Source organism: Mustelus asterias, chromosome 8, assembly GCF_964213995.1.
Source record: "Mustelus asterias chromosome 8, sMusAst1.hap1.1, whole genome shotgun sequence".
Lineage (NCBI taxonomy): Eukaryota > Metazoa > Chordata > Chondrichthyes > Carcharhiniformes > Triakidae > Mustelus > Mustelus asterias.
Genome location: NC_135808.1, coordinates 99,462,993 through 99,482,691, shown reverse-complemented (window position 1 = coordinate 99,482,691; position 19,699 = coordinate 99,462,993). Strand labels below are relative to the sequence as shown.

General features: G+C 41.6%; 1 protein-coding gene across 2 annotated transcripts in view; it reads left to right on the top strand.

The window, feature by feature from the left end:
- cc2d1b (coiled-coil and C2 domain containing 1B) overlaps positions 1-19,699 on the top strand; it is a 417,139-nt gene that overhangs the window by 54,797 nt on the left and 342,643 nt on the right. The window contains exons 18-25 of one of the 2 annotated variants that reach the window (XM_078218574.1): positions 613-686; positions 1,824-1,882; positions 2,175-2,226; positions 2,801-2,900; positions 5,335-5,425; positions 7,999-8,123; positions 8,546-8,581; positions 15,175-15,752. In XM_078218574.1, the coding sequence (XP_078074700.1) occupies positions 613-686; positions 1,824-1,882; positions 2,175-2,226; positions 2,801-2,900; positions 5,335-5,425; positions 7,999-8,123; positions 8,546-8,558 (514 nt within the window). In that variant the 3' untranslated portion in view covers positions 8,559-8,581; positions 15,175-15,752. Of the gene's footprint in view, positions 1-612; positions 687-1,823; positions 1,883-2,174; positions 2,227-2,800; positions 2,901-5,334; positions 5,426-7,998; positions 8,136-8,545; positions 8,582-15,174; positions 15,753-19,699 lie in introns of those variants that run through there. The other variant, XM_078218575.1, reaches the window with a different exon arrangement.

The following is a 19,699-nucleotide window of genomic DNA, read 5'->3' as shown; positions in this document are numbered from 1 at the left end:
CAGGTCCTTGGTGCTGTGAGGCAGCAGTGCTACCACTGTGCCATCATGTTATCATTTATGAAAGCCTATGGCTATGCATGATTGAATGTGTGGCAACTAAAAATGTTGCCCTACAACAAGAATTTCATACTTGCTGTCAATTTATGGGAAGGGAAGAAAAATTGGAAGGAGAAAAGAAGATACCATTTTGTTTTTCAACTTTACTGTCAAAAGGTGTTTTACTTTTCCCCCCGCCTCAAATTTTGTCTCCTTCCCCGAATGTATAGTGTTGGGATTTGAGTTTCATAGGTATCAAGCCACACTTGGGTAGCTTCACGTGAGTTTAGATAATGAGGATCACTCAACTGAATCCTTGTTGAAGATTGACATCTATGAGGATTAGTGCCATAAAAAATCAAAATAGGTAGCTTTGGGAGAAATTTGGTAATCGGTCTATTCTACTTGAAAAGAGATTGTACTATCTCCTAACTGAGTAGCTTTTCAAAAAACAAAATTACTTAATCCATTTCAATGGGTATCTGTTTGACTTGCTGCCAAACTCATTGTATGTTTTGATTTATGATTCGTGCATCAGTTTCTAGCCAGACCAAAATACTATGCTTTATTTTTTAGTATATTTTCAGACATCAGCAGTACTGAAATGCTTCTTATCATTGTAAAAGGAATAAATCTCCCTGCACCTTCAGGTAAGACCAAATGGAGCTCTGACCAATGCTAGTATAATGCAAAAGCAGCTGATAATGACTACAATGATAAACTTAACAGTCCCCAATAACAAAAACTAATATTGGCGTATAAACTAGATGAGATATTTGCTTACAACATTATCTTACCTAACAAATGTTTGACTACAGCCTAGATTATGGGAAAATAGCTGGCAGCCAAAGAATTGTAAGCCATTGTCAGTCAGCATCTTCAGGAGATGGCATAGGACAAGAGACCATTTTTAGTTGTACCAAAGGTCAAAAGATTACAATATTATGTTGTGTCATTTGGACCTTGTATAATTGTAAGCCAGCCTTTAATTAAGATGTGTGTTAAATATTTTCTCCTCAACTATTCATGGCAATGTCACTTAAATACTCCATTCTTGTGGAAAATTCTAGAAAGGTATTTGTGCAAAATACTATGAATATAGGATAGGAGTGGGCAGTTTGAGCCTGTTCCACCATTGTGGGAGATCATGGCTGACTGCAACCTAGTTACAAATACCCAACTTTACCCCATATCCCTTAATACCGTTGGTTAACAAAAATCTATCAGACCTATGGAGGTAGTCAGTACTGTCCCTGCAAGAATTAAAGTGGTGTATTTTTTGATTGATTAAACTATATAAAGTAAGTTTGGAAATGCAAACCATCTCCAATAAATAACCACCTTGTCTTTGGGAGCTCTTGAATGCCACATTGAATGAGACTGCCTTAACTACAATATTGATGTTACCTTGTCATCACTACAACTGAAATCTCTCAGAAAATAGAATTATATAGGATATTGTTATTCAGGCAGATTGTTTTTCCAGAGTGTTGTCTCAAGTGTCAAATCAAATGTACTGTTTCTTTTAAATATATTGTGAAAAATAAATCGTAAACATAAAATTTAGTCAAGCTTGTGACACGGGATTACTGTATATGATCTTGCATGGCGGGATCTGAATAACCTCGGATTGCCTGATTTATAGAACCTTTTATTAATTGTCTATAAAATTATTTTTTAAAAATGACAACACCTTTATGAACTCAAATTGAATTTTCTTTTAATGTTGTGGCCTTGATGAATTAATTCCCACTGGGACATAACTTGTTTTGTTTCATTTTGCATAGGTGTGGCAACACATGACCTTGATGCTTTTATAAAGTTTGAATTTCAATATCCTAGTGCAGTGAGTAAAATTGTTTTTAAATATGAGAATTTTTAAATTTTACATTCTGGTTGCAATCGAGCAGCAACTTTTTAATCTTCAGTTACTTACAGCACTTAATTCCAGAGAATACAAAAGTAGTTTACAAATGTGAATCACTACTGATTTGTGAATAAACTTTGGTCATTTTAACTAATTGAATCGCAAAGTTCGCAATTTTTGTCATACAATAATTATTCACAATACAGAACTATATAAATTGCAAATATAACATTTATACTGTTGATCATATGCTACCATCTTGTTTAAATAGGAACAAGCTCAACGAAACAAAACGACCGTGATAAAGAATACTAATTGTCCAGGTATGAGATAAGTAGCTTTTCTCAGTCTTTGGGAAGGAACTGTATGTTCATATCATTTTTGTTTAGATTAGATGTTTTGAATCAGAATAACCGAAGCTTTCAATATATTTTTGATAGTGCCATAAAGTAAAGCATAGTTTTTTTTCAACTTCTTTGTTGTGATAAGTTTGCAACTCTTTTCCTTGCCTTTGTGTTGACTTTATGTCCAGGTTAATTGTTAATGTAACCATGACCTTTTTCCTGTGTTAGCTAATCTTAGTTAAATCTATGATAAATCTCGAGTGAAATGTGAAAGGGCCTGTGTTCTAGAATTAGTATAAATACAGTATTAAAGTTGCAATGCCATGTAATTAATTTTTTAATATAAGAAATTATCTAAGTGGAATTAATTTATTTTTACCTGCATGCAGATTGCACTAATTATAAAATATCTTGCAATATCTTACCAGACTATTTTGTAATTGAGATCAATCTGGGATGTGCATTTTATATCCTTTTGCCATGTTTTATCCAAACTCTGCAATGTTCCATGTGCCATGTGTTTTTCTCTTAGAAGTGTTTTTGTTTCTTCCAGAATATAATCAGAGTTTTATGCTCAATATTAACAGAAATCACCGAGGATTTAAACGAATAATTCAGACCAAAGGAATTAAATTTGAAATATTTCATAAGGGGTAAGGACAGAAATGGTAATGTATTCTGCATAACAGTCCAAACATATCTGGTTTTAGTATAATAGTGCAGGGGTTAACAAAATTATTTTCTGCCACATAATTTGTGCTCGAGAGTGGAACAGGTGGAGTTTCTTTCAAAAGACTTCTTCCTCGTTGTTGTGTGTATATTTTTACAATGGTGACTCTACATTGTTACAATAATTGCCAAGTAATGTTGCTAACTCACCAATGTTATTTTAAGATAAGTTTCTTCTAATCCAGGGTTTCTCAAACTGGGTTCCATGGAACCCTAGTGTCCCATTAGATACACCCAGCCATGGAGTGTGTGTGCAGCAAGAGAGGTGGGTGGGGGGGGTGTGTGTGGCGAGAGAGAGGGGGGGGGCGTGTGCGTAGCGAGAGAGGGGGGTGGGGGGGGCGTGTGTGTGGCGAGAGAGGTGGGGGGGGGTGTGTGTGTGGCGAGAGGGGTGGGTGGGGGGGAGGGGTGTCTGTGTAGCGAGAGAGGTTGGGGGGGGGGGGGAGGGGTGTGTGTACCGAGAGAGGTGTGTTGGGAGGGGTGGGGGGGGGGTTGGTGGTGTGTACCGAGAGAGGGGTGCGGGGTGTGTGTGTGTACCGAGTTTGGGGCGGGGGGGAGGTGGAGTCAAAAGGGTTCCGTGAACAGAAAGGTTTGGGAAACCTTGCTCTAATCAAAAGCTCTTTCTTCCAATGAGATTAGAATTCTAGAAGCTATCCACCTCTTTTGCCACACCTTCCACAGTTTCCCCGTGGCACACACGAATCTCAACAGTGAATGCGCTGGAGAGTTACGTCAAGGCGACAACTGCCAGTCCTGTATTATAGTTGTTCACTAGGAATGTATCCAGGGATGAGTGGCTTTTATGTACAACTCTTTCTCTGATCATAAGGTATAAGCTAATCTCTCATGGTAAATTCCAATCAGATATTGACTATAAGCAAGGCTGCAACTGCAAGCCTGTGATTTATCACACTGTTACGGACAGGGTTGGAAGTGAATAGAAACCTTTGTACCCATGTCCTATTGTTTGTAATTGGTGTGTTTTTTGAAAAGGGGCTTCAGCGTGTGTGTGTGTGTGTGTGTGTGCGTGCGTGCGCGCCCTATTTTTAAACTCTATTCCATTTGAAAAAAGCCAACATTCCATTTGCCGCCTTTATTACCTGCTGAACCTGCATGCTAACTACTTTGATTTATGCACAAGGATCCCTAAATTCCACCATAATGCAGCTTTCTGCAGTCTTTCTCTATTTAAATAATGTTCAGCTCCTTTATTCTTCCTACCAAGATACATAACTTCACATTTTCCTATATTATATTGAATATAATATATTCCATCTGCCAATGCAGGACATCAGGTGGTGTCCTGGGCCCAACCATCTTCAGCTGCATCATCAATGACCTTCCTTCCATCATAAGGTCAGAAATGGGAATGTTTGCTGATGACCGCACAATATTCAGTATTATTCGTGACTCCACAGATACTGAAGCAGTTCATGTTCCTTCACTGTCAGAGGGTCAAAATCTGGGAACTCCCTCCGTAACAGTGCTGTGGCAGTCCTTACTTTCAGGGACTGCAGCAGTTTAAGAAGGCAGTGCACCACCACCACCTCAAGGACAACTCAGCTTAGGCAATAAATGAATAAAGAAAGTTTCTGTCCATTCACTTAACTTGCTGATATCCTTCTGTAGACGCTGTCATCTTCACCTGTTTCCGACCTTTTTGTGTGTCACCTGCTAACTTAGCAATAGTACATTCACCACTTCCCTTGTCTAGGTCATTAATATATTGTAAATAATTTTGGCCCCAGCACTGGTCCCTGTGGCATTTACATTATTCATGTAAATTGAGTCTGTGTCTTTATAAGCTCTGTTTGTGAACAGAATTCCCACTCACCTGAAGGGGCTTAGAGCTTCGAAAGCTTGTGTGGCTTTTGCTACCAAATAAACCTGTTGGACTTTAACCTGGTGTTGTTAAACTTCTTACTGTGTTTACCCCAGTCCAACGCCGGCATCTCCACAGCATTCCACTAGTTACAGGTTTCCATCTGAAATGCCCCTTGTATTCTTACTCTGTCTTCTATTAGTTAGTCTATCCTCTATCCATGATAATGTACTACCCCAACTAGCCATCGTAATATATTTCCCCCTCCCCCATGGCTCTTATTAGCCTTTTGTGCGGAACCACATAAATGCTTTTTTGGAATTTCAACTATGTTGTATCTACTGGTTCCCCTTTTTCTATCCTGCTTTCTCTAGATTCTAGACTGGCATGGTGCTTTAATCTTGTACTTGTATTAGCCAACCACTGTCTCTATACTTTGTACACTTCTGTATTTTCACTACATCAATATAGGGCAAGTTAACATTTGTTCAGCAAGATTATTTCTGTTAAACACATTAATTGCTTTGATTTTTTTACAGTGGATTTTTAAGGAATGACAAACCAGTGGGAACTGCACAGCTAAAACTGGACAAATTAGAAACTGAATGCGAGGTCAGAGAAATTGTTGAGGTAAGTCTTCAGTGAGTTTCTATGTTCTATAGTAACCAATACTTGAAACAATTACAAGTATTTCTTATGTCAGCACTTCAAAGTTCTGTTAAAAATAGTTCACTGAAAGTAATACTTTGAAAAATTCTTCTTTGCTCTTTCCTTTTTGTTTCAAATTTTACATTTGGATTTATTTAGTTTGGAATTAACTAATAGTCTTGCTATTTTTTAGCAGTATTGCAAATACTGTCCATCACCTATCGTATACACTGCCTTCTCCCCTTTTTGAACGAAACAACCCTTGCCAGCAAGCTCTATTGGTACTTGGCCAACTGGCCATTCTACATGCATGTCCTAGCAGCGCTCACAGGATAGCAATCAAGAACAGGAATGCAGGATGACTTTTCGCACTCTTGCCCTATGAATGTTGAAGTGAATTGAAATGTCTCCACTGTGACCTGACTCAAATCGGTTAATTCATCACAACTTGGAAGTTAAGTGTGAGACCTTTCAACTCTAAATTTCGCAGAGCTATACCATTCTAGTATGTTCTGCAGATTTCTACCAGTTGCAGCAACTGTGACCTTCCTGCCGACTGTCCCTGATGTGTTTGCAATTTTAGGTGGGGTGGACAAATCCCAGGGCAGCCTTCCTGTCTTCACCACAGTTGAGGCCCTTAAGTTATTGGCCACATAACAATTTGTAACAACTCCGATATTGAAGTAATCCATGTCCTCATGTAGCAAGACCAAGCTTGGGCTGATATGTGGCTAGTAACATTTGCACAACACAAGTGCCAGCCAATCACTATCGCCAACGAAACAATCCAACTATCTCTCTTTGACATTAAATGGCATTATCATCACCGAATTTCCCAACTACCAATATTGTGGAGGTTGCCATTGTTCAGAAACTGAATTACACTAGTCCTATAAATATTGTGGCTAAAAGAACAGGTTATAAGCTGAGAATTCTGTGGCAAGTAACTAACCTGACTCCCCAAAGCCTGTTCACCATAGAAAATAGGAGCAGGAGGAGGCCATTTGGCCCTTTAAGCCTGCTCCGTCATTCATTATGATCAGAGCTGATCATCCATCTCAATAGGCTGATTCCACCTTCCCCCTCATAGCCTTTGATCCCCTTCGCCCCAAGTACTATGTCTAACTCCTCCTTGAAAACATACAATGTTTCGGTCTCAACTACTTTCTGTGGTAGTGAATTCCACAGGCTAACCACCCTCAGGGTAGACCGCTTAGGACACAGGTGAGGAGAAATTTCTTCACTCGGTGTCCTCAGATTGTGACCTCTGGTTCAACCATCAGGAACATCCTTCTTGCATCTACCCTGTCTAGTCCTGTTAAAATTTTATATGCGATTCCCCCTTCAGTCTTCTGAACTCCAGTGAATACAATCCTAATCGACTCAATCTTTCCTCATATGTCAGCCCTGCTATCCCAGGAATCAGTCTGTTAAATCTCTCTTGCACTCCCTCTAGAGCAAGAACATCTACAAGGCCTAAGTCAGGAGTGTGCTGGAATACTTTGCACCTGATGGATGAATGCAATTTCAACAACACTCAAGCTCAACACCATCCAGGACAAAGCAGCCGGCTTGATTAGCACTCCATTCACCACCTTCAGCATTCACTCCCTCCACCACCAATACAGTGGCAGCAGTGTGTGCCATCTACAAGATGCACTGCAGCAACTCACCAAGGGTCCTTTGGCAGCATCTTCCAAACCTGTGACCTCTACCACCTAAAAGGACAAGGACAGCACATCATGGGAACATCACCACCCACAAGTTCCCCTCCCAGCCTCACACCACCTGACTTGGAAATAAATTGCCCTTCTGTCATTGTCGCTGGGTCAAAATCATGGAACTTCCTTCCTAACAGCACTGGATATTCCTGCGCCACGTGGACTGCAACATTCAAGGAGGTGGCTACCATCATCTTTGAGGGCAATTAAGTATGGGCAATAAATGCTGGTCTAGCCAGCAATGCTCACATCCTGTGAAAGAATATTTTTTAAATGATCACCTCTCGGGGGCAGGGAATTCAGATGGTGTTCGTAAAGCAGAAGTGGAAATGAATAGGGTTGGGAAGCATTTTCTGATCAGGGCCAGTGTGATCTCCTGGACTAGTTTCGATCGCCTTAGGGGGTCGGAGAGGAATTTCCCAGATTTTTTTTCCCCATATTAGCCCTGGGGTTTTCACTCTGGGTTTTCGCCTCTCCCTGGAGATCACATGGTCTGGAATGGGGGGGTGGGGGTGAGTTAATAGGTTGTGATGAACAAAGCATCGTAGCTGTGAGGGACAGCTCGGTGGATAGGATATTAGGATGTAGATAGGCTGGAAAATTGGGCGGGGATCCTGGATTCAGGATTCAATCCTGGACCGGGGAGCGGCGCGGGCTTGGAGGGCCGAAGGGCCTGTTCCTGTGCTGTATTGTTCTTTGTATGTAAATTGATTTTTCTGTTTTATTAGAATTTGGCTTGCATTACAATTTTTTAAAATGTTGCAAAGATGCCTTGACTCTTCCAGAAGATTTTCAAGGATTGTTTGAAACTCATATTTGTTTTCCTTACTGTAGATTTTTGATGGCAGAAAATCTACTGGTGGTCGATTAGAACTTAAAGTTCAAATGAGAGAACCTCTCAATGGACAAGATCTGCAAATTAACACAGATAAATGGCTGCTCCTTGATCAGACCACTAGGTGAGAACATTTGTAGATAATCTTGCTCCGTATGATTGCAGTTACAGATTTTAAATGAAGCTTGTGATGGATGTGGTGTATGGAATTTTTTCTCCCCAACTTACAAAGCAGCATGACAGGAGCAGTTTATACACTATAACCAGGAAATGCAGGAAGTACTCAGCAGGTTTAGCAGCTTCTGTGGAGAGAGAAACATTTCAGTTTATGACCTTCTATAAGTATTTCCAGTATTTTATATTTTATTTCTGATTTTCAGCATGAGTGGTATTTTGCTATTAGCTTATATATTGAGTTGTCTTTTCTTCCTTTACAAAAGTGATAACCACTTTGATAATTGGTGGGAAGGGGAGAGAGTAACTGGAATTTACCACTTCTGCACACTTCTTATGGATATTAATTATCTGACCTTTACATTTGTCTAGGGAACGGGACTAGAGTAACCACTTGAACTCCAACAGGTATGTTGTTTGCTTTTGATTTTCTGCTTAGTGCCTCAGCCTAGAACCACAGGTGAGGTTCAAGATCTCAGCAGGATAAGGGATCGAACATGAACCTCCCTGCTCAGTTGCAGTAGCATGTCACAGGCCTTTGTTAACTGATGTACTTCAGATGAGCATGTGGAGAAGCTTAGAGAAGAGCTTTATTGAATCAAAATTGTTTTACATGGGAATTAATAACTAAATTATAACTGTCCTGTAAGAACATGAGAAATGAGAGCAGAGTTAGGCTATTTGGCCCTTCCAGCCTGCTCTGCCATTCATAAGATTGAGGCTGATCTGATTGCGGCTTCAGTCCAGCTTGTGCTCCCTTGTCAATCAAAAGTATGTCTAATATTACCTTGAATATGTTAAATGACCCATAGTCCCCTGCTTGCTGGGGAAGCGAATTCCAAAAACTATTCACTCTCGGAGCGTGTAAAGGAGCTGGAGGGGGAGGTAGAGGAACTCCGCATAATTCGGGAGGCGGAGGTGGAAGTTGATAGGAGTTATAGAGAAATAGTAACTCCTAGAAATGAGGCTTGGGTCAATGCCAGGAGGAGGGGTAAGAAGCAATCGGGAAGACAATCCCCTGGGGCGGTTCCCCTCCATAATAGGTTTTCGGTGCTGGAGGCTACAGTTGAGGAGGAATCAACTGAGCATAGAGAGCAGATCTCTGGGGGTGAGCCGAGTGAGAAAGCTCAGGTGGTTAGGGGCTGTAAAAGACTGGGCCTTGTGATTGGGGACTCCACAATTAAGGGGACAGATAGGAGGGTCGGAACTAAAGGTAGGGACTCAGGGTTGGTGTGTTGCCTACCAGGGGCTGGGGTCCGGGATGTGTCTGACAGGGTATTCAGGACTCTTAGGGGGGAGGGAGATAAACCACAAGTTATTGTACATGTGGGGACACACGACATAGGGAGGATAGGGGAAGGGGATATTAGGCAGGGATTTATGGAGTTGGGGTGGAAACTAAAGGCCAAGACTGACAGAGTGGTTATCTCTGGACTCTTGCCTGTACCACGGGATAGTTTAGAGAGGAATAGGGAGAGGGAAGGTTTGAATTCATGGCTGAGGGGATGGTGCAGGAGGGAGGGGTTCAGGTACTTAAGCAATTGGGGCTCGTACTGGGGAAGGTGTGACCTCTATGAGAAGGATGGTCTACACCTTAATCAGAAGGGGACCAATATCCTGGGGGGTAAATTTGCTAAGGCCATGCAGGGAGGTTTAAACTGATTCGGGGGGGGGGAGGGATCCTGAGTAGTGGGGCTGAAAGTGAGGGATGCATGGATGGGGACTGCAATGCACGGCATTGCAGAGGTGGGGTGGAGCAGGGTTTGAAATGTGTATACTTCAATGCCAGGAGTATTCGCAATAAAGTGGGTGAACTTGCAGCGTGGATCAGTACCTGGGACTTCGATGTTGTGGCTATTTCAGAGACATGGATAGAGCAGGGGCAGGAATGGATGCTGCAGGTCCCGGGGTTCAAATGTTTTAGTCGAAGTAGGGAAGGAGGTAGAAGAGGGGGAGGGGTAGCATTATTGGTCAGAGATTGTATCACAGTGTCAGAGAGGAGGTTTGATGAGGACTTATCTGTTGAGGTAGTATGGGCGGAGATTAGAAATAGGAGAGGAGAGGTCACCCTGTTGGGAGTCTTTTATAGACCTCCTAAAAGTTCTAGAGAGGTTGAGGAAAGGATTGCGGAGTCAATCCTGCTTAGGAGTGAAAGTAATAGGGCAATTGTTATGGGGGATTTTAACTTGACTAATATTGACTGGAATTGTTATAGCTCTAGCTCGTTAGAGGGGTCAGTTTTTGTTCAAAGCGTGCAGGAAGGTTTTTTGACTCAGTATGTAGACAGGCCAACTAGAGGTGAGGCTATATTGGATCTGGTGCTGGGAAATGAGCCAGACCAGGTGCTAGACTTGGAAGTTGGTGTGCATTTTGGTGATAGTGACCACAATTCGGTTACGTTCACCTTAGTGATGGAAAGGGATAGGCATGAACCTCGGGCCAGTGGTTTTAGCTGGGGAAAGGGTAATTATGAGGCTATTAGGAGAGAATTAGGAAACATAGGTTGGACTAGGAGATTACAGGGACTGGGAACGTCCGACATGTGGAGTTTTTTCAAGGAGCAGCTACTGCGAGTCTGTGATAGGTATGTCCCTGTCAGGCAAGGAGGAATTGGTAGGGCGAGGGAACCGTGGTGCACCAAAAAAGTTTCTTTGTTGGTTAAAAAGAAAAAGGAGGCTTATGTTCGGATGAGACGTGAGCACTCGGGTAGTGCACTAGAAAGCTTTAGATTGGCTAAGAGGGAGTTGAAGAGCGAGCTTAGAAGGGCTAAAAGGGGACATGAGAAGACTTTGGCGGATAGGGTTAAAGAGAATCCTAAGGCGTTCTATAGGTATGTCAAGAACAGAAGGTTGGTTAGGGCAAGTTTAGGGCCAGTTATAGATGGCAGAGGGAAGTTATGTGTGGAACCGGAGGAGATTGGTGAAGCATTGAACCAATATTTCTCTTCGGTGTTCACGCAAGGGGACATGAATATAGCTGAGGAGGACACTGGGTTGCAAGGGAGTAGAATAGACAGTATTACAGTTGATAAGGAGGATGTGCAGGATATTCTGGAGGGTCTGAAAATAGATAAATCCCCTGGTCCGGATGGGATTTATCCAAGGATTCTCTGGGAGGCAAGAGAAGTGATTGCAGAGCCTCTGGCTCTGATCTTCAGGTCGTCGTTGGCCTCTGGTATAGTACCAGAAGATTGGAGGTTAGCGAATGTTGTCCCATTGTTTAAGAAGGGGAACAGAGACTTCCCCGGGAATTATAGACCGGTGAGTCTCACTTCTGTTGTCGGCAAGATGTTGGAAAAAATTATAAGGGATAGGATTTATAGTTATTTGGAGAGTAATGAATTGATAGGTGATAGTCAGCATGGTTTTGTGGCAGGTAGGTCGTGCCTTACTAACCTTATTGAGTTTTTTGAGAAAGTGACCAAGGAGGTGGATGGGGGCAAGGCAGTGGACGTGGTATATATGGATTTTAGTAAGGCGTTTGATAAGGTTCACCATGGTAGGCTTCTGCAGAAAATGCTGATGTATGGGATTGGGGGTGATCTAGGAAATTGGATCAGGAATTGGCTAGCGGATAGGAAACAGAGGGTGGTGGTTGATAGTAAATATTCATCATGGAGTGCGGTTACAAGTGGTGTACCTCAGGGATCTGTTTTGGGGCCACTGCTGTTTGTAATATTTATTAATGATCTGGATGAGGGTATAGTTGGGTGGATTAGCAAATTTGCTGATGACACCAAAGTCGGTGGTGTGGTAGACAGTGAGGAAGGGTGTCGTAGTTTGCAGGAAGACTTAGACAGGTTGCAAAGTTGGGCCGAGAGGTGGCGGATGGAGTTTAATGCGGAGAAGTGTGAGGTAATTCACTTTGGTAGGAATAACAGATGTGTTGAGTATAGGGCTAACGGGAGGACTTTGAATAGTGTGGAGGAGCAGAGGGATCTAGGTGTATGTGTGCATAGATCCCTGAAAGTTGGGAATCAAGTAGATAAGGTTGTTAAGAAGGCATATGGTGTCTTGGCGTTTATTGGTAGGGGGATTGAATTTAGGAGTCGTAGCGTTATGTTGCAACTGTACACAACTCTGGTGCGGCCGCACTTGGAGTACTGTGTGCAGTTCTGGTCCCCACATTACAGGAAGGATGTGGAGGCTTTGGAGAGGGTGCAGAGGAGGTTTACCAGGATGTTGCCTGGTATGGAGGGGAGATCCTATGAGGAGAGGCTGAGGGATTTGGGATTGTTTTCGCTGGAAAGGCGGCGGCTAAGAGGGGATCTTATTGAAACATATAAGATGATTAGAGGTTTAGATAGGGTGGATAGTGATAGCCTTTTTCCTCTGATGGAGAAATCCAGCACGAGGGGGCATGCCTTTAAATTGAGGGGGGGTAGTTATAGAACCGATGTCAGGGGTAGGTTCTTTACCCAGAGGGTGGTGAGGGATTGGAATGCCCTGCCAGCATCAGTAGTAAATGCGCCTAGTTTGGGGGCGTTTAAGAGATCCGTAGATAGGTTCATGGACGAAAAGAAATTGGTTTAGGTTGGAGGGTCACAGTTTTTTTTTTTAACTGGTCGGTGCAACATCGTGGGCCGAAGGGCCTGTTCTGCGCTGTAATGTTCTATGTTCTATGTTCTAAGACATTTTTCCTCTTCTCCGCGTTAAATAGGAAACGCTTCTTTTGAAATTGTGCCCCTGGTTCTAGATTTCCCCCATAAGGGGAGCATCCACTCAGCACCTATCCTGTCAGACCCTCTCAGATTCATAAAATGTTTCGATAAGATCACCTTTTGTTCTTCTAAAAGAAAATGAGGAGAGGCCCAACCTGCTCACCTTTCCTCAGAAGACAAGGTCCTCATTCCAGCAATCAGCTAGTGATCCTTCTTTGAAGTGTTTTCACTATCCCGCCTTAAGTAAGGTGACTAAAACTAGATACAGTACTCTCGGTGTGGTCTCGCCAATGCTCTCTACAACTGTGGCAAGAGTTCCTTACTTTTGTACTCCCATTCCCCTTGCTATAAACATTCCATTTGCATTTGTGTAATTACTTGCTGTGTGAGACCCGACGGCTTGTATTGTTCAGCTGTGGATAGAAAGGTTGATTGGCATTGTCCTTCTGGAGTCCATAGAATTCCAGCAGTGCAGAAGGAAGCCATTTGGCCCATCAAGTCTGCAACGACTCTCCGACAGAGCATCCCACCCAGGCTCACCCCCTGCCCTACCCCCTTAACCTCACACGTTTAATCCCGCTAATCCCCCTAACCTACACATCTTTGGACACTAAGAGGTAATTTAGCATGGCCAATCCACTTAACATGAATAGCATATTGTTTAAAAAAAAAACACAGGCTGTTATTTGCCTGCCTTAACTTAGTGTGGGGAGTTTAATATATGATTAATGTACAAATTCAGTGTGCCCTTAAAAGTAACAGGAGGTTTAAGGCAGTTTGCAATATTTGCAAAGTGAACAGTGGAATGGCATAAAGCAACCAGCAAATCTGGTGATTTGCAACTCGTGTTGTACCATTGAATCAACTGAACTTGCTGGTCAATTTACACAATAACTGCATACTTATGGGGAGATGGTGGCCTAGCGGTAATGTCACTGAACTAGTAATCCAGAGGCCCAGGCTAATGCCCAGGGCACATGGGTTCAAAACCCACGATGCCAGTAAGTGGAATTTAAATTCAATTAGTAAATTTGCATTATAAAGCTAGTCTCAGTAATGGTGACTGTGAAACTGTCATCAATCATTGTTAGAAACCCATCTGGTTCACTAAAGTCCTTTAGGGAAGGAAATCTGTCATCCTTACCTGGTCTAGCCTACAAATGACTCCAGACCCACAGCAATGTGGTTGTCTCTTAACTGCCCTCTGAAATAGCCCAGCAAGTGACTCATTTCAAGGGCAATTAAGGATGAGACACAAATGCTAGCTTGCTAACAACACCTACGTCCCATGAAAGAATTTTTTAAAAATCATTAGCTTATTGATAATATGTCAACAACATCCAGGTCTCTTTTTTAGTGGTTTAACTAGAATAAATAATTGCTTTAGTAGAACTCAACCACATGCACATGTTCATAAGTTAAAGTTTAAAGTTCATTTGTTAGTCACAAGCAAGGCTTACATTAACACTGCAATTAAGTTACTGTGAAATTCCCCTAGTCGCCACACTCTGGCGCCTGTTCAGGTCAATGCACCTAACCAGCACGTCTTTCAGACTGTGGGAGGAAACCGGAGCACCCGGAGGAAACCCATGCAGACATGGGGAGAACATGCAAGCTCCACACAGACAGTGACACAAGCCAGGAATTGAGCAATGAGGCAGCAGTGCTAGCCACTGTGCCACCCCACTTCTGACCTTGTATATGTTTCCTGGAAGTCAAAAGTTAGGAGAGAATTAAAAGACAAACGAGAGAAAGTGTGTTGTTTGATTGATGTTATAGGTAAAAAGTCTTCGAAGACAGCAAGGTTATAACTAGTAGGACCTAAAGGCAAATGGAGGTTTTTATGAAAAAGCTTGATTTAAGGGAAGGTTGCTCTTTGATCCCCATCACTGACTTCATGTCCCAAGGCCATATTTCAAAGTTTGAGACTGACTGAGCTCATGATGAGCTGGAAATCAGATCTGGGACTCCATGGTCTGTATAGTTCAGAGAAGATTTTACATGTCAGCCATTAGAACGGTTCTCTGTCTTAAGAGTTTAGCGATTATGACTTATTGGCTTTAAGTGCAACACAAGAATGTCCATCTTGTCAGATATGTTCCATCTTCCTTACTCCTATATGTATGCATTTGAAGGCCTGACTTTTGAAACCAAATACAAGTCCATTGATTGCTTGGAATGTTGTTAGCCAGATAGTGACCCATTTAAAAAAAAAAAAGTTTATACATATTTTGATAGGCACACTAGTTAACACTATGTTGCAGCATCATTTATAACAAAAAATGAAAGAAAACTGATCTAACAATCAAGCAGTAATGCATTTCATTTTTCTTTTTTGTAGGTCAAATGATAAAATCTGTGCACCTCTTTCGTGACTGCTTCAGTAAAGAACAGAATCTAGGAAAGTGAATTGCTGCTATTGGGAATGCTATATACATACAATGCCAAAGATGTGAAATAGTATATTTAAAGCTTATGTCTTTATTGCAAATCAGCACCATCAAAACTATTTTGCTGTGCCCTATTTCTTTAAAGGTAATGTAGAAAACCCCATAATTACAAAATAACTTGTTATAAATAAACCTGCTATATTTTAACTCAGTGAAGATTGTTATGATCTTACCAGTTACATAGGCTTGATGTATTTTTAGATTTGGAAAGCTTCCCAGAGGTCAAGAGGCTGAACATGTTATAATACTCTTTAGAAGTGGTCAGTTTTGAGATGTAACCTGAGCCGAAAATCAAATGCTGATTGGAAGCAGAGACCATAGGATGCTGACGATGTTAAAGTCCCTAAACCTGAAGCCAAAATAAATATTTTTGTGATTTGTAACAGGTGGATGCAGAAACCTTGTTTGCACACTCAGATTTTCTGTTTCCTCAAATAAAAATTTAATAAAAAGTTTATTTATTAGTCACAAGTTAGGCTTAAATTAAATTACTGTGATTACTGTCGCCAAACTCTGGCACCTGTTCAGGTCAAGGCACCTAACCAGCACATCTTTCAGAATGTGGGAGGAAACCGGGGCACCCGGAGGAAACGCAGGGAGAACATGCAAACTCCACACAGTGACCCAAGCCGGGAATCGAACCGAGGTCGATTACACTTACCAAGCCAGGAATCGAACCCAGGGTGGTTGGCACTGTGAGGCAGCAGTGCTAACCACTATGCCGCCCATCTGTTGTTATCTATGATTTGCTTACAAAAAGTACTTAAAATGTCACCAATGAGTGAAATTTTAATGATGCTCCTGTAATTATCTAAAACAAGATAAAGGAAACATCACAATTGTGGGGCTAGTTTAGTGTAAAATGACCCGTGTGTGAGTGTGCAGCTATATTGCAACTCTGGATGTATGATTGCAAAATTTCCTGATGAGACAAAGATAGGAGAGTAGATTGTGAAGAGGGCATAAGAAGTCTGCAATGGGGAAAACAAATAAATGGGTTAAAAATTGGCAGTTCCGGAGTATAATGTGAACTTGTCCACTTTGGCAGATGGCACCAGCAACATCCCTTGAATAAATAAAAAACACATCAAAAGGCTGCCCCAGAGCTGTTTGTGGTTCAAATTGATTATCTCAAACTGACTGTACTTCATTAATTGCCTTTCTTGCCCTATTTAAAGTCCTCATGTCTCTGAGTTGGTCATTGCTTCAAGGACCCACTTTAGAAACTTGGGAACATGTACTCTCAACAGATAATCCACTGCGATACTAAGGGAATGTTACAGTGTCAGAGGTGTCATCTTTTGGACGAGACATTTCTCTCATTTCTTTGTGTGCAAATTAGGTAATTCATTTTCCCACATTAATTACTTTAAAAAATATTTTATTTGCTATAAAGCATTTGGGACATCCTACAGTTGTGAAAGAGCTATTAATGTGTGAGCCATTCTGTTAAAAGCTTCTGAATTGAGCTTAATTGATGCACTTTCACTTTTTCCAAACTTTCTTGTTGGTGTGTGTGTTGTTGGCAAGATCAATGTTTGTTGCCCATTCTTAATTGCCCTTTGAAGGTGGCAGAAAGCTGACTGCCTTGAACTGCTTCAGTTCATCTGGTGTGGAACTTTCACAGTGCTGTAAGCAAGTTCTCGGATTTTGGTCCAGCAAGACTGAGGAATTGGCAATATAGTTCCAAGTAAGGTTAGTGTATGATTTGGAGGTGAACTTGTAGGTTTCCATGCATTTGCTGCCTTTGTCCTTCTAGCTGGTAGACCTCTTGTGTTTGGAAGGTGCTGTCAAAGGACTCTGGGTGACTTTCTGCAGATGGTACACACTGCTGCCATGTGTGCCTATGGTGGATGCGCTGTTCATCAAGCGGCTGCTTTATCCTGGATGGTGTCACACTTCTTGTATTGTTGGAGTTGCACTCAGCCAGGTAATTGGAGAGTATTCCATCGCACCCTAACTTGTGACTTCAGCTGTTTTCAATCTGTTACTGTCTTCACAGTATTCCACTTTGAGTGGCACTGGGTAAATTACAGATTCGGGCTGAATGGCCTCCTGGGCTGTAACAATTTTTTTTAAACACTCGGTTACCAAAGTTGAGGAACTGGGGGATGAAGTCCATGAACCTAGCAAGATCCAAAATATTTTTCACCATTTTAGTGGGGTTGATATAGCTGAAAGATCTTTAATCTCCTTGTCCTATCAGCAGTAACAAAGGGCTGGAGTCAAAGGCTCAGATTGTTTGGAATATTGAACCTGGGATTTCAGAAGTGAAGGGACTGAAGTAGCATCACTGGCAATTCTACAGATTTATTAGAGGCGGATCCTAATCCAGTTCTGCAGGTACACCTAATTGCTGGATGAGGAGGAGAGGATTAAGGATAGATTCTCGGGGCGCTACAGCTAATTGGGGAAGAAAAAGTGACTACTTGGTGAGATGCAACAGCAGTCCTACAAAACTAGATTTTGGCAAAAGATTAATATCGAACATAGTCTCTCACATAGATATTGTTGCTATCTTTGGGTAGGATATGTAGCATTGATGAGCTGTGGAGAGATGGACAGAAAACTGGAGGATGTCACAGTTTCAAGGACTTTGATTTGATTTATTATTGTCAGTGTATACAGTGAAAAGTATTGTTTTTTGCATGCTATACAGAAAGCATACCGTTCATAAAGGAGGAAATGAGAGAGAGTGCAGAATGTAGTGTTACAAACATAGCCAGGGTGTAGAGAAAGATCAACTTAATGTGAGGTAGGTCCATTCAAAAGTCTGATGGCAGCAGGGAAGAAGCTGTTGTCAGTTGGTACATGACCTCAGATATTTGTATCTTCTTCCCAACAGAAGGTGAAAGAGAATGTCTGGGGTGCGTGGGGTCCTTAATTATGCTGGCTGCTTTGCCGAGGCAGCGGGAAGTGTAGACAGAGTCAATGGGTGGGAGGCTGGGTTGTGTGATGGATTGGGCTACATTCACGACCTTTTGTAGTTTCTTATGGACTTAGATTGGTGTAATAAATTAATAGCAGAGAATATACCTTTAATAGTTGCCATGACTTAAACATGCGTGATAGATGAAAACTAGATCATATGAAAGACAAACAGGCTTCCTCCTGCCAGCTCTGCACATTGTCTTTTCAGATAATCAAATTCCCCTCAAATAATTTGATTGAACCTACTTCTGACACACTCGGGTAGTGCATTCCAGATCCTAACCACTTGCTGTGTGAAGAAGTTTTTTCCCAACTGTCTCCATTGCTTCTTTTGTTAATCACCTTAAATCTGCTGCCTTTTTCTTGATCCTTCCACCACTGGGAATATATTTTCTCTATCTACTTTGTCCAGACCCCTCATGATTTTTGAATAAATTAACTAGTTATTCATCTTTGTGAAGCTTTTCTGCATTCTCTCTAATATCTTCATCTTTCCTAAAGTATAGCATGCCGAGCTAAATGTAATACTCCAGTTGAAGCCAAACCAATTTAATATTTCCTCCGGTCTTTATTATTAAAACCTAGGATAAACTGCACTCTCAACCTATTCTGATATCTTCAAAAGATTTGTGCACATACGCACCTGTTCCTGCATCCTTTTTAAAATTGTACCTTTTATTTTTTGTCTGTGTTCTACCTACCAAAATGAATCAATTCATACTTCTCTGCATTAAATTAAATCTGCCATTTGTCCAGCTATTCCAACAAGCTGTCCTTTCAAAGTTCTTCTACACACTCCTTACAAAATATTGTGAACTGTATCATTTGCAAATTTTAAAATTGGTACACCAAGGTGTAGGTCATTTGTATCAGGAAAAGCAAGGAACACCAAACCTTCAGGCTCTCTACTATAAATCTTCCTCCAGTGCAAAAATGTCCATTAACCACCACTGTTTTCTGTCACAACCAATTTTGCATTCATGTTGCTCTTGACCCTTTTCTTCCATGCATTATAACTTTGCCCATGTATGCCAAATTAGCAACATTACCCTCATCCTTATCTCTTCAAAAACCTCCACGTTAGTTAAACCTGATTTCCCCTTAATTTGTGCTGGCTTTCCTTAATTAACCTGCCCAAGTGACAACAAATTTCATCGCAAATTATCATTCCAGATGTCAAACTAATTGGCTTGTAGTTGCTGCTTGGGTGGGGGGAGGGAGAAGAGGGAGAAGAGAGAGAAAGAGGGGGTGTGCTAATAAAGCTACAGATATGTGGAGTGGTTGAGGGTAACGGAGTTGAGGAGAACAGAGATGAATGTGATGCATAGAAAAAGGGGCAACTAGAGGAGTCAAGAGCTGGGGTAACATTAAGAAAACATCTCTTTACACAAACAATGCCAGAAGTGTGGACCTCTCAAATAACAGTCAACTTTACGTTGGTTGTGTTATTCCCATTGTCCTGTTTCCATGGTTTTAGCAGCCTCT